Genomic DNA, 15836 nt, shown 5'->3' with positions numbered 1-15836 from the left:
AATTGCAAATGTCATTCCACTATTTAAGAAAGGAGAAAGGCAGCAGAAAGGTAATTATAGACCAGTTAGCCTGAAGCCAGTGGTTGAGAAGATGTTGGAGTCAATTGTTAAGGATGAGGTTATGGAGTACTTGGTGACACAGGACACGACAGGAAGATCAGCATGGTTTCCTTAAGGGTAAATCTTGCCTGACAAATCTGTTGGAATTCCTCGAGGAGATTACATGTAGGATAGATAAAGGATATGCAGTGGATGTTGTATATTTTGATGAGGTGCCGTACGTGAGGCTGCTTACCAAGTTACGAGCCCAAGGTATGACAGGAAAGTTACTGGCATGGTTAGAGAATTGTGTAATTGGTAGGAGGCAATGAATAAAAGGATCCTTTCTGGTTGGCTGCCAGTAGTGTTTCGCAGGGGTCAGTGTTGGGACTGCTTTTTATGCTGTTTATCAGTGATTTAAATGATTTAAATCTATTCCGATGGCTTTGTTGCCAAGTTTGCAGATGATACGGAGGTTGGTGGAGGGGCAGGTAGTGTTGAGGAAATGGGTAGGCTACAGAAGGATTCGGTCAGATTAGGAGAATGGGCAAGAAACTGGCAAATGAAAGATGATGTTGGAAAATACATTGTCATGCACTTTAGTAGTAGAAATAATTGTGCAGACTATTTTCTAAACGGGGAGAAAATCCAAAAAAATATGGGATGCAAATGGACTTTGGAATCTGTGCAGAACACCGTAAAGGTTAACTTGCAGGTTGAGTCGGTGGTGAGGAAAGCAAATGCAATGTTAGCATTCATTTCAAGAGGTCTAGAATATAAGAGCAGGGATGTGATGCTGGGGCTCTCTAAGGCACTGTTGAGGCTTCATCTTGTGCATTGTGAACAATTTTGGGCTCCTCATTTAAGAGGAGATGTGCTGGCATTGGGGAGGGTTCGGATGACATTCACAAGGATGCTTCAGGAATGAAAGGATTATCATACAAGGAATGTTTAATGGCTCTGGGTCTGTACTCACTGAAGGTGGGGGGGGGGGTGGGATCTCATTGAAACCTTTCGAATGTTGAAAGGCTTAGACAGAGTAGATGTGGAAAGGACGTTTCACATGGTGGGGAATCTAGGATAAGAGGGCACAGCCTCAGGATAGAGGGTCATCCATTTAAAACAGATGCGGCAAAATTTCTTTAGCCAGAAGGTGGTGAATATGTGGAATACATTACCACAGGCAGCTGTGAAGGCCAGGTTGTTTGTGTATTTAAGGCAGAGATTGATAGGTTTTTGGTTGGACATGGCATCAAAGGTTACGGGGGGGGGGTGGGGAGAAGGCTGAGGAGTGGGGCAATCTCTACAAGTGATCTTAATTACAAATATAAAATACAAAATAATCGGTTGCCTAAGTATACACCCCCTTTAATATGACACACCAAGTCATAAGCTGCGCAGTCAATTGGTATTAGAAGTCACATAATTAGTTAAATGGAGGTCACCATGTGCAGTCAAGGTGTTTTAATTGATTGTAGTAAAAATACACCTGTATCTGGAAGGTCCAATTGCTGGTGAGTCAATATCCTGACAAAAACTGCACCATGAAGACAAAAGAACTCTCCAAGCAACTTCGTAAAAAGGTTATGGAAGAGCACAAGTCAGAAGATGGATACAAGAAAATTTCCATGTCACTGAATATCCTTTGGAGTACAGTTATGCCAGTCATCTAGAATTGGGAAGAATATGGCAGAGCTGTAAATCTGCCTAGAGCAGGCCTTACTCAAAAACTGAGTGACCGTGCAAGAAGGGGACTTGTGAGGAAGGCCACCAAGAGACCTCTGACAACTCTGGAGGAGTTACAAGCTTCAGTGTCTGAGATGGGAGAGACTGTGCTTGAAACAACTGTTGCCTGGGTGCTTCTCCTGTCACAGCTTTATAGAAGAGTGGCAAAGAGAAAGCCACTGTTGGGGGAAAAAAAATGCACATGAAATCTTGGCTAAAGTTTTCCAGAAGGCATGTGGGAAACTCTGAAGTCAGCTGCAAGAAGGTTCTATGGTCTTATGAACCAAATTTGAGCTTTTTGGCCATCAGACTAAACGCTATGTTTGGTGTAAGCCAAACACAGCATATCATCAAAAACTCACCATCCCTACCATGAAGCATGATGGTGGCTACATCATGCTGTGCGGATGCTTCACTGCAGTGGGCCCAGGAAGGCTCCTGAAGGTAGAGTGTAAAATGAATGTAGCAAAATACAGGGAAATCCTGGAGGAAAACCTGTTGCAGTCTGCAAGACAACTGAGACTTGGGAGAAGATCTGTTTTCCAGCAAGACAATGACCCCAAGCATAAAACCAAAGCTACACTGGAGTGGCTTAAAAACAACAAAATTAATGTCCTGGAGTGGCCAAGTCAGAGTCTTTTCTCAATCCAATCGGGAATTTGTGGCTGGACTTGAAAAGGGATGCTCACTCATAATCCTCATGCAATCTGACAGAGCTTGAGCAGTTTTGTAGAGAAGGCTGGGGAAAATTGCAGTGTCCAGATGTGCAAAGCTGATAGACTCCAGGCTGTAATTGTTGCCAAAGGTGCATCTACTAAATGCTGATGTGAAGAGGGTGAATGCTTATGCAATTAATTATTTTGTGCTTTATATTTGTAATTAATTTAGATAACTGTGTAGAGATCTGTTTTCACTTTTGTCACAAAAGAGCCTTTTTCTGTTGATCAGTGTCAAAAAAGCCAACTTAAATCCGCTGTGATTCAGTGTTGTAAAACATAAAACACGAAAACTTCCAAGGAGGGCGAATACTTTTTATCTGTGTGTATGTATGTACTGTCAAGATTTTTACTCCTCATGTATGTGAAGAATGTAAGGAATAAAGTCAATTCAATATGTATGAAGGCATATTGTATTCAATATGTATATGTGTGTGTATATTTATTTCCACAAACTATATATACACCACATGAGTTGTAGGAATCCTTGAAAGTGAGTCTATAGGGTGTGGAACTGAGTTCAGTGATGAAGTTATCCATGCTGGTTCGTGCAGCCTGATGGTTATAGGGTAATAACTGTTCCTGAACTTGATGGCAGCAGTGAGAAGAGAGCATGGCCTGGACGATTGATGTCCTTGATGATGGATTCTGTTTTCTTCTGGCAGCACTCCTTAAAGATGTGTTGAAGGGTGGGGAGGGCTTTGCTAGTGATGGACTGGGCTGTATCCACCACTTTCTGTAGGCTTTTCTACTTTTGGGCATTGGTGCTTCCACACCAATAATCTATAGAAGTTTGTCAAAGTCTTCGATGACATGCTGAATCACAGCAAACTTCTAAGAAAGTCGTGGGCTTTGGATGCATTGCTGACAAAGAACCTCTTACCCCGGGAATATTGTGACAAGCGTTAACACTTAAATAGGGCAATCTTTGCAAAATCTGATGTAGCATTTTGACCTGAAATGTCAGCGGTTCCTTTCCCTTCACAGGTGCTGCTTGACCCATTCAGTACCTCCAACAAACTGATTTTGCTCCAGATCCCAGCATCTGCCATCTTTGTGTCTCCAATGGGAAGCTCTGTTTTACAAGGCTAGCAGTCGTCTTCTGTTTTTGCCACGACTGTAAATGCTTGCAGCTGTGCGCATGGGAAGAGTACCCTGAAAACTTACAAAATCTATCAAAATCTATCTATCATGTACATACAGGAGCACAGTGTTGCAGATCAATCGTGTCTGTCAAGCAGGTGAACTATGGGGGCTTTGTGTGAAGGCTGAGTGCACTATTGTTTTCTTGGACTTGCCAGTGCTGTTGGTCAGACTCCATCACTTTCTATAGCATTGTCATCTCACGTCCTTTTCATGACGTCACTCTTAACTGGCAGTATAATTGCCAGGCACAACCACCCTCCCTGGCAGCCAATTCCAGCTACTGGTTATTCTCTGTTGAACGAAGTACTTCCTGATGGCAGTTCTAGATTTGCCTTTTGGAACCCTGAACTTGTACTGCCAAGCTGTTACGTAAAACTTTGGAATTCATCACTTCTGACAAAGGATTGCCATCTTAAAGTGCCAATCGTTTGTCTCTCTCCACAGCTGCCACCAGACCTGCTGAGTTTTTCCAGCATTTTCTGTTTTTATTTTAGATTTCCAGCATCTGCAGCTTTTTTTTTAAGAATATAGAACATAGAAATCTGCAGCACATTACAGGCCCTTCGGCCCACAATGTAGCCTATTCTAGAAACTGCCTAAGGTTTCCCTACCGCATAGCCCTCTCTGGTTTTCTAAGCTCCATGTACCTATTTAAGAGTCTCTTAAAAGACCCTGTTGTATCTACTTTTACCACCATTGCTGGCAGTGCACCCACCACTCTCTGTGTGGAAAAACTTGCCCTCTGACATCCCTCTTGTACCTGTTTCCAAACACCTTAAAACTATGACCCCTCATTATCATTTTTGTACTATCATTACCAGTTTGGTTCTCAGCCCAACAAGGTGGGCAGCATGTAGGTGGTAGACTGAAGGGTCTGTTTCTGTGCTGTACAACCTCTCAAATCATTCAGAGTTGGCATCATTCCTGAGTAGTTGCGCTGAAGTGAACTATTTTGTTGGAAGTGTAGGCACTGTTGTGATGTTACAGGCTAGCCTATTTCCAGGTAGTAAGCTCCTACAAATAGCAATGTAGTGATGGTAAGGAGTTGTGAGTACTGTTGGTTGAGAGATAATAATGGCCAGGAAACTGGGGTTGAATTCCCAGCTCTTTAGCAAAAATGGTCCAAAATGATCATTTAGTATCTTGTCCAGAAAATTGTGTTGAAGTGTCAGCCTAGATTTTTTTTTGTCTGCAATTGCTGAACCCAAAATGCTCAGAGGGAAGAATGAATCATGGACAGAGCAGCTGTGCTGATTGGCCAATATCTTATTGTATGGTGGAGGAGGCTGGAGGAGGCGAAATGCCCGACACCTGTTGTCCCTCCAAATCAACTGAATGACAATTGATATCTGTGCTCACTCCCACTTAAAACTTGGTCTAATGTGAGCGAAGACAGGATGTACTAAGGAAGCGTATCTGTGACCATGTGGGGAGTTTGAAGGTAAACCCTGCATCCTTTCAGTTCAGTGCTGAGATGTGGCGGTTTAATTTTGACTCACCCTGCCATCCCGTGACTCCTCTCAATGAAGTCCTCAAGCAGTTTTGAGAATAGGGCAATCATTGTGGTGTAGTTTCGTGCTCAATATTAACCTCCATTCCAGCCAACACAGCTGACTTGCATTCTGCTAGATCAGGCTGAGTTTAAGCTAGATCCTGCAGAATCTGTTGTCGTTCCTTCCCAACATTGCAGCAATCTAGGGTGAGTGTTTAACCCTATTTGACTGGAGATGAATAGACTGCAGGGTGACTCAGTTGATCAGAAAGGGCTCACTCCTTTTTAAATGTACTCAGCTCCCAAGTGATCTTGCATCATTTCTCAGCAGTATAGCATGCAGTGATTTATTTTTGATCAGTCCAAAAGGCTGCTCTTCATTTTTAAGTACATTGTCGCTCTGTGACCAATGTGATAACTTGTAGCTCTCGGGGCTGAGGTGAGTTGAAAACTGTAGTATGGTATTGAATTCAGTCAGTGATGTTAGTGTAGGTTGACACACTTAGGGCATAGTCCTGATGTTGGCCAGCGCAGAAATCTCATGTGTGTTTTGAGGAAATAGTATGAAAGGTATTCAGAAGACAAAAGGCTTTTGTTCCACTGAGAGTGAGCTGTAGGAATATCTGTTTTGTCACTGAACTTTTCACATTATCATAACCCGAGTGACCAAAGAAGTCCCATTCCAGGGGTGAACCAGTGATGAGTATTAGGCAGGCATTCTAGTACAATATTGAAGGAGTAAATGAGTCACGGGAGCTAGTTTTATGGGATTTGGTGCATTGCCAGAGGTGTGCTAGTAGGTATTTTACATTGCTGGAGGCAGTTTTGTGGGCACTCTGCTTTATCAACGATGGAATTGTAGATGTGGTGAATGGTTGGGTGGAGCAGGGCTTAACCTTTTCGGTAAAATGTTAAACCAAGCCATTGCCCTCTTTGTGGACATAAAAAAGCACATTATGTTAACGAAGTAGATATTCTGGCCACTACTTAATCCCCAACCAACAACACAAGAATAATTCGTTGTTAACTGTTTGTGAGAACTTGTACTGTGGAAAATGACTGCTATGTTTTGTTATATTCCAATAACCACTACACTTCAGCATTATTTTTCTAGATGTAAACGGCTTTTTGGAAATCCTGAGGTTATAAAAGTGCAGTAGAGCGATGCAAGTTTCTTTTTACACGTGCTGACTGTGTTCTTTCTGCTGCCTTTATTCCATTCAAGTCCTTTAGTAGGGGAAGCTGAGGCAGTGTTCTGGAGCTGAAAGAGTTACCAGGAAGTGGATGGGTGATGAAGCAGTTGATCAGGATGTCAAGCAGGATGCGTGACCATCATTAGATCTGTTTTGGTTGCTGGTTGGAACATTGTGATCTGTAAGGATTTTTTGTTATATCTTAAATTTGCAAAGAGAGTCACTGGGAATGAATAGTGGCCAGGTGGGTTTGGCAGTGACGAAGCTCAAAGTTAATACGATACGCATTTAAAATACCTAAATTCCATGCGGTCCTCCTAGTGATGACCTAACTGACCATTTCCCTGATGTGATGTTCCACTCTTTGACTTTTGGAAACTTCTTTGAAGATTTCTGAACCTTGCACTTTTTAATATGGTCTTCACTAGGTTACGGCAGGGTTTGGTTCCTATGAATTTGGAGTAATCCAAACAGTTCACAAGTCAGAAATATGACAGTGTACGGAGTTCCCATATGGTAGAAGAAGCCTGCAGCTCTGCCTCAGTGGGCAGATCCATCCTGCCAGTCACTTAAATGCTTGTTAGTATGTGTTGGCTGATTATGAGTTGAGCTTTTGTAACCTGGGAGGACTTGTATATATTTATTGTTTTTTTTCTGCCAACCGCAGGTTATCTGGTAGGAGAAAATAAGGATTAAGACGCTGCAGGTGCTGGAATTCTGAAATAAAATCTGAATGTTGGGAACAGCAGGCCAGGCAGTACCTGAAGGGAAACAGTGAACATTTTAGGTGCTGCATTATTGATGAACCTCACTGGCAAAGGGTCCTAGATCAGAAACATTTTCTGTTTCTCTCTCTCTGGGCAGGTGCTGTCTAACTTGCTGAGCATTTTTCACAATTTGTGTTTTTATGTTAATTAGTAGCACTATTGGTTGTAGTCCCCTATCTAGCACTTAGTACTGTACAATCTGAAGTGAACTCTGTTGCCTAAGATTTTCATCCAAGGGCCAAATTGCTCTCTCAGGAAGATAGAAACATTGAACGACACTATTTGAAGAAGAGCAGGAAAACTTTGTTAGTCAATATCTTTTTTAATAACATTACAACTGCCTCAGCAACCTTTCATTGTCTTAATGTTTCTTGCAGTGGTGAAAAAATATTTGGCAGTGCATGTCCTTTTATTTACATCTTGTAGTATCTTGCCAATGAAAGAATATAATAACATTGAATGGTAGAGCAGGTTTAAGAGATGAGCCCATTCCTTAATGTTCATAGAGTTCATAGGGTTATACAGCATGGAAGTAGGCTCTTCAGCCCATTGGTCCATGCTGACCCAAGATGCCTCCTCGAAGCTAGTCCCATTTCCAATGTTTGGCAAATCCAGACCTTTCTGATCCATGTATTTGTCCTACTAGCTTGAGGGGCTGAATGGGTGACTCCTGCTTTGTATGCAGAGGAGATGCAAGAGTTGGCATTGTAGAACTATTCTCAACAGAATATATCCGGTTCCTGGAACCATGTAGGGAATGAGTTCAGGGGCACTTTTCTCCAAGGATAATAACTACTGGCTGCTTTCCTTTTGCTCAGGTCTGCACAAGCTGCGAGGACAATGCTGAAGCCAATGGTTTTTGTGTCGAGTGTCTTGAGTGGCTTTGTAAAACCTGCATCGAGGCTCACCAGAGAGTCAAGTTTACAAAAGACCACACCGTGAGACAGAAGGAGGACGTGTCTCCAGGTAAATGTACAATTTAACATTTCCGGATATGTTAGATCAACATCTGCTCCAATTCAGTTCTGATCTCTACTCATAAGCTGCCTATTGTGCTTAACCCAGCTCCCCGAACTCCCATCGGGCTATACGCCCCTAGAATTTTGTTGTCCTTCCCAAATTTATTTATTCTACCAAGGGTAAATCATGCTTGACTAATCTGTTGGAGTTTTTCGAGGATGTAACCAGGAAGTTAGACGGGGGAGATCCAGTGGATGAAGTATACCTTGATTTTCAGAAGGCATTTGATAAGGTCCCACATAGGAGATTGGTGGGCAAAATCAAAGCTCAGGGCATCGGGGGGAAGACATTGACATGGATAGAAAACTGGTTGGCAGATAGAAAACAAAGGGTAGCGGTGAATGGGTGTTTCTCGGAATGGCAGGTGGTGACTAGTGGGGTGCCACAGGGCTCGGTATTGGGACCACAGCTGTTTACAATTTACGTCAACGATTTAGATGAAGGCATTGAGAATAACATCAGCAAGTTTGCTGATGATACTAAGCTGGGTGGCAGTGTGACATGTGATGAGGATGTTAGGAGAATTCAGGGTGACTTGGATAGGCTGGGTGAGTGGGCAGATACTTGGCAGATGACGTTTAATGTGAATAAGTGTGAGGTTATCCACTTTGGGAGTAAGAACAGGAAGGCAGATTATTATCTGAATGGTGTAGAGTTAGGTAAGGGAGAAATACAAAGAGATCTAGGAGTCCTTGTTCATCAGTCACTGAAGGTGAATGAGCAAGTGCAGTAGGCAGTGAAGAAGGCTAATGGAATGTTGGCCTTTATTACAAAGGAAATCCTCTTGCATTTGTACAGAGCCCTGGTGAGACCACACCAGGAGTATTGTGTACAGTTTTGGTCTCCAGGGTTAAGGAAGGACATCCTGGCTGTAGAGGAAGTGCAGCGTAGATTCACGAGGTTAATTCCTGGGATGTCTGGATTGTCTTACGCAGAGAGGTTAGAGAGACTGGGCTTGTACACGCTGGAATTAAGGAGATTGAGAGGGGATCTGATTGAAACATATAAGATTATTAAGGGATTGGACAAGATAGAGGCAGGAAATATGTTCCAGATGCTGGGAGAGTCCAGTACCAGAGGGCATGGTTTGAGAATAAGGGGTAGGTCATTTAGGACAGAGTTAAGGAAAAACTTCTTCTCCCAGAGAGTTGTGGGGGTCTGGAATGCACTGCTTCGGAAGGTAGTGGAGGCCAATTCTCTGGATGCTTTCAAGAGGGAGCTAGATAGGTATCTTATGGATAGGGGAATCAAGGGATATGGGGACAAGGCAGGAACCGGATATTGATAGTAGTTGATCAGCCATGATCTCAAAATGGTGGTGCAGGCTCGAAGGGCCGAATGGTCTACTTCTGCACCTATTGTCTATAAGCAGTACATGAAAATGACAGGTCAGGAAGCATTTATGGAAAGGAATAAAGAGTCGACTTTTCAAGCCGAGACCCTTCATCAAGACCTGATGAAAGGACACAGCCTGAAACATCATCTGTCCTGAGAAAAGGACTAGGCCCAATACGTCGACTGTGTACTCTTTTCCATCGATGCTACCTGATCTGTTGAGTGCCTCCAGCATTTTGTGTGTGTTGCTTGGATTTCTAGCATCTGCAGATTTTCTCGTGTTTGTGACAATTAACTTGAATTTGAATGCTGACATTGAAAACGCCTCTTTTTGATAGGCTGAATGTCTTTTACACTTAGTTTGATGCACGTAACATGTGCCGTCGAGGAAGGCTCCCCCACCCCCACCCACGCGAATCAGCCACTCTGTCTGGCCGCAGCCGATATGAGGAAGACCATAGCCAAGGTCAACCCATGTAAAGCTGCGAGGCCTGATAACATACCTGGTCAGGCGCTGAGAGGACTGTCAGCCCAGTTAACTGAGGTTCTAACGCATATCTTCAACATCTCTGTGCAAACAGTCCACTGTCCCCTCAGGTTTCAAAGCAGTCACCATCATCTGGGTGCCCAGCAGGGTGGTAGTTACTATTGTCCAGTGGCACTGAGCTCAGCAATAATGAAGTGCTGTGAGCGGCTGGTTACGGATCACATTAAGTCCCATCTTCCTCCTACGTTGGACCCTTTCCGGTTCACTTGTCACTGTAATTGGTTACTGATGATGCCATATCCTCTGCCCTCCACTCTGTCCTGTCCCACCTGGAAAATGGTGCCAGAATGCTGTTCATTGACTTGAGCTTGACGTTTAATGTGATCATCCCTTAGAAGCTGGTGGGTAAACTGTCCTTGTTGGGTCTCAGCACCTCTCTCTGTAACTGGATCTTGGACTTCTTGACAGAAAGGACATAGTCAGTGCGTGTTGGCAGAAACATTTCTAGATCCATCGTGCTTGGCACCAGCACCCTCAGACACGTGTGCTCAGCTTGTTGCTGTTCACGCTGCTGACTCATGACTGCCCTGCTAGATCCAGTTTAAACCCAATCATTAAGTTCACTGATGACACCACAGTGGCCTCATCAACACCGAAGATGAGATGGCGTATAGAGAGGAGGCAGAATGATATGAGCACAACAATTTGAGTCTCAACGTGGATGAGACCAATGAGATGATCGTGGACTTTAGGAAAGTGCAGGCTGACTACTTGTCACTGCACATCAACTGTTCCTCCGTGAAGAGAGTTAGGAGCGGCAAATTGTAATGGACAATCTCAACTGGTCCCTCAAAGCCATCTCTTTGGTCAAGAAAGTGCAGCAGAGTCTCTGCTTCCTGAGGAGATTGAGGCGAGTGAGTATCCACGCCCCCCCCCACCCACCATTTTAGCCAATTTTTGCAGCAGTGCCATTGAGTGTGTTCTGACCAACTGCATCAGGAATTGCAAGGCATCTGACCACAAGTCCCTACGAAGGATTGTGAGGACTCCTGAGAGGGTCATCAGGGTCTCTCTTCATTAGAGATTTCATCAGGATCGCTGCGTGTGCAGGGTGTTTAGAATTATCGATGATCTCTCCCATCCATCAAACAATCTCTTTGACCCCCTACCATCAGGTACTGTAACATTAGGACAAGAGCTGTTGGGAAGTCCCCCAAACTGTAAGACTTCTAAACTCCCTGCTGCCGCGCATGAACCTTATCACGTATGAAGTGTCAGCAACTATTTCATCTATGTTTGGTATAATTTCAACCCACCCTCCATTGATTCTGGTTGTCTAATATTAGAGATAACACATTCAGTCAACTGTTGGATTAACGTCATTCACACCTTTGGTGTGGAGTTCATACTTGTTCTCCCAGGTTTGAAGCAAGGTTGCAGTGAACTTTGGAACAAAATGTTCCTGGTGAAAGCAAATCTGAACATCATAAATAAGCAACATTGCTGAGTTTATGTGACTTGATAGCACTGTGCATAGTCGTTGAGGACAGACTGATGAGGGACTGGAATGTTGCACGATTTTGTGGGTAGGACCACCTTGCAAAGTTTTTTTTTGCATTGTTACATACACTTAGTGGCCACTTTATTATGTACTCCGTATGTTAATGCAAATATCTAATCAGCCAATCATGTGATAATTCAATGCATAAAAGTATTTGGCCATGGGTCAAGAATTTCAATTGTTGTTCATACCAGACATCAGACTGGGGAAGAAGTGTGATCTAAGTGACTTGGACCGTAGAATGATTGTTGGTGCCAGACAAGGTGGTTTGAATATCTCAGAAACTGATGAAGTCTTGAGATTTTCATGAACAACAGAGAATGGTGCAAAAACAAAAATCATCCAGTGAATGGCAGTTCTGTAGGAGAAAATACCTTGTTAATGGGAGAGGTCAAAGGAGAACAGCCAGAGTGGTTCAAGTTGAAAAGAAGGTGACAGTAATTCAAATAACTATGTATTACAACAGTGATGTGCAGAAAGCATCTCTGAGCACACATGTCGAACGTTGAAGTGGATGGGCTACAGCAACAGAAGACCATGAATCAATAGTCACTTTATTAGGTACAGGAGGTGCTAAGTAAAGTGGCCGCTGAGTGTATGTGATTGTGCCTTAACCTTATTAGACTTATTTATGATTTGATACACCACTTTGAGATCAGATGAGGGGGTGTGGATAGAGTGAATTATACACAATCTTTTTGTTGGGGTTGGGAGATCAAGAACTGAAAGGTATACAATAGATTTAAGGCGAGAGAGGAAATACGGGCAACTCGAGAGGCAATATTTTTTACAAAGCTGTGGATTGTCTGTGGAATATGCTACCAGCGGAAGTCATTGAAACAGGTATGTACAGTAACAACCTTTTGAAAGACAATTGGACAGGTATGTGGACAGGTATGGTGTCTTGATGAAGGGTCTTGGCCCGAAACGCTGACTGTTTATTCCTCTGCATAGATGCTACCTGATGTGCTGAGTTCCTGCAGCATTTTGTGTGTGTTGCTCTGGATTTCCAGCATCTATAGAGGACCCCAGGATGCAGACCCCTGCTTTAGAAAGATATGGGCCAAGTGCTGAAAAATGAGACTTGGATGGGACATTCTTGTTGCCATAGACTAGTTGAGATACAGGGCTTCTTTCTGTGCTATGAACTTACCTGGAGCATGTGTCCTCTTAATTACTCCAAAATATTATCTGTAAGTAGGGTCTATTTGTACATAAATAAACACTGAATCCTTCCCTGATCGACTGGAGTGGTCACAGGTGGGAAGTGTTAATTGTGACGTTGTTTTCTCCTCCATTTCTGTTTCCTCAGAGGCGGTCAGTGTGTCCAACCAGAGGATGCTCTTCTGCCCCGTTCACAGACAGGAGCAGCTTAAGCTTTTCTGTGAGACCTGCGATCGGCTGACGTGCCGGGACTGCCAGCTGTTGGAACACAAGGAGCACAGGTAACTGGGCGGGCAGGCTCGGCAATAGCTTCCTGCTCTCAGCATGGGTACCAGCTGGCATCCTATTGTGTAGCACTAGTGCAGCGCAGATGGAGCATGCTGTAGCATTGAGTTATAGGGCTAGCAGGTTCATTGATAAGTGCTATGTGAATCCAATACTGGTACGTACAGTTCAGTATAACTTGGGTACAGTATGAAAGAGTGTCACTGTCTGTGTATTGTGGGTACAGCATTACAAGGTATAGGTCATTGCTTTAGTACTGGTGAGGACAGGTCAGCTGCTGCAAAATGTATCTACAAACATTTGTGCTATATGGACGGGTTTACACTGGTACAGTACTGGTGAGCACAGGTCTACAAATCTCTTCGATTTGAGTATTGTGTTCAATTCTGGTTACCTCATTATAGGAAGGATGTGGAAGCTATGGAGAGGGTGCAGAGGAGATTTACCAGGATGTTGCCTAGTTTGGAGAACAAGTCATGTGAAGCAAGGTTAGCAGAGCTGGGACTTTTCTCTTTGGAGCGTAGAAGAATGAGGGGGGACTTGATAGAGGTCTACAAGATTATGAGGGGCATAGATAGGGTGGATAGTCAGTACCTGTTTCCCAGGGCACCAAGAGCAAACACCAGAGGGCATATGTACAAAATTAAAGGAGGGAAGTTTAGGGGAGACATCAGGGGTAAGTTTTTTACACAGAGGGTTGTGAGTGCCTGGAATGACTTGCCAGGGATGGTGGTGGAGGCTAAAACATTAGGGGTATTTAAGGGTATTTAATGTGCCTCTTGGACAGGCACATGGATGAAAGAAAATAGAGGGTTATGGGGTAGTGTGGGTTTAGTACTTTTTTTTAAAGGATTATATGGGTTGGCACAACATGGAGGGCTGAAGGGCCTGTATTGTGCTGTAGTGTTCTATGGTTCTAAGGTCCGCCTCTGTATAACGTTGAAAGGCCTAGATAGAGTGGCATTTGAGAGGCTATTTCCAATAGTGGGGGAGTCTAAGAACAAACTGCACATCCTCAGAATATAAGGACATCCATTTAGACCAGAGATGAGGAGGAGTTTCTTTAGCCAGAGAGTGGTGAATCGGTGGAATTCATTGCCACAGTCAGCTGTGGAGGCCAAGTCAATGGGTGTATTTAACATGGAGGTTACTGGGTTCTAGATTAGTAAGGGAGTCAAAAGTTACGGGGAGAAAGCAGGAGAATAGGGTTGAGAGGGTTAATGGATCAGACAATATGGAATGTCAGAATAGACTCATGAATGGAATGTCGCATTTCTGCTCCCATCTCTAATGGTCTTGTGGTCCTACAGTGTTAATGGATACAGGTCAGTCACAGTCTAATGTTATGAAAATTATGCCGATCTGTCACTGTATACTATGGTATCAATAGTTTTAAGTAAGTCTGCACTTCATGGGTACATATCAGTCGCTCTATAATACTGGGCCACAATACTGATCTACTTTAGTGTATTACCTGTGTCTCATTAGGTTCTATATTTATAAGACCATTAGGACAATGGGAAATTCACAGGTTTTGTTGTATAATGCTGAGGTGCAGTGCTGGTTTATATAACCTGTTACTGTATCTGAAGGGGACTGTTCGGGTAAGTGTGGTCATTGATACTTGGATACAGCACTGGCTGGTACTGGCCTGTTACTGTATATCATAGAGATACAGCTTTAATGGTTTCTGTACGTCTCTGTATTGCACTTGGGTTTAGCTTTGGTGTCTAGTGCATATCTGTGACATTGGAGTCGTTCACTCACCCAGGAGTATATTGGGTAACTGACTAAAACCATCACACAAGAACTGTAACCTGAAACTTACAGTACCAGTTAAATTGGTAAGAGCATTTTACTCTGAATCTTACAGTACCAAATAAAGTGAGAATGTTTTATTCTGAATCTTACAGTAAGAGATAAACTGGTGAGAGCATTTCACTCCGAATCTTCCAGTACTCGTTAAACTGCTGAGAATATTTCATTCTGAATCTTACAGTACCAGATAAACTGGTGACAGCGTTTCACTCTGAAACTTGCAGTACTAGTTAAACTGGTGAGAGCGTTGCATTCTGTGTTACGCAATTAGCAGCGATAGATATGAATTTGAGTCGGGGTTTTATAAATAACCAACGATATTTATTAACCTCTGCTCAAAAACATTGAAAAGTAAACAAACGACTAACTTAAAAGGAAGTTAACAGTGTTAGGCATCAATAGTTATCAAACAGTCGAACTTAGAGATAATTCTTAACAGAGCTTATTCAAGCACAGTCTTAAAGTGGTAGTTTAAAAAGTCCAAGCGATTTACAAAATAATCGAGAGGAGAGGCTTCCTGAACCAGCTTTGGATCGATGCTTGAAGAAAGATGAAACTGCTGACGCAGATCCCAGCTGCTTAATGCTTTTTCCGAAGATCCAAAAGAAAAAGAGGTGGTCAACACACACCCAAGGCTTAGCAGGGGTTAACCAAAAGTGCGTGCTACACTTCGTCAATCACTTCGATACACACAGAACGCCGTTGATTCCTACCCAATTCTTTGGGTTCACACGAAGCTGGTATCTCTTCACTCTTGCTATCCTTCTATGATTACGTAACCACTGACTGACTCCCAACAAAAAAAACTCCTCAACAAATTATTGTCTCCCTTTTATACCAGCGGAACATGCCGTTACATGACATTAGGTCACCCCACTATCATGAGACAATTGCATCATGCCCATCACAAGATAATTACATCATGCCATCATGCTCATGGGGCAATGTCATGCTCACGGGACAGGTAACATTTGAAACTAGCAGTACTAGTTAAACTACTGAGAGTATTTCATTTTGAAACTTGCAGTACTAGTTAAACTGGTGAGAGTGTTTCACTCTGAATCTGCAACAGCATTGCTGAGCATGGA

General features: G+C 43.1%; 1 protein-coding gene across 2 annotated transcripts in view; it reads left to right on the top strand.

Annotated features, from left to right (window-relative positions):
- The window catches only part of LOC140734686 (transcription intermediary factor 1-alpha-like), a 170998-nt gene that overhangs the window by 98377 nt on the left and 56785 nt on the right, over positions 1-15836 (top strand). For both annotated transcript variants that reach the window (XM_073058983.1, XM_073058984.1), the window contains exons 3-4: positions 7897-8044; positions 12794-12926. In XM_073058983.1, coding sequence (XP_072915084.1) covers positions 7897-8044; positions 12794-12926 — 281 coding nt within the window. The remainder of the gene's footprint in view (positions 1-7896; positions 8045-12793; positions 12927-15836) is intronic.

This window comes from Hemitrygon akajei, chromosome 10, assembly GCF_048418815.1.
Source record: "Hemitrygon akajei chromosome 10, sHemAka1.3, whole genome shotgun sequence".
NCBI lineage: Eukaryota > Metazoa > Chordata > Chondrichthyes > Myliobatiformes > Dasyatidae > Hemitrygon > Hemitrygon akajei.
This window is presented reverse-complemented; position numbering and strand designations above follow the sequence as displayed.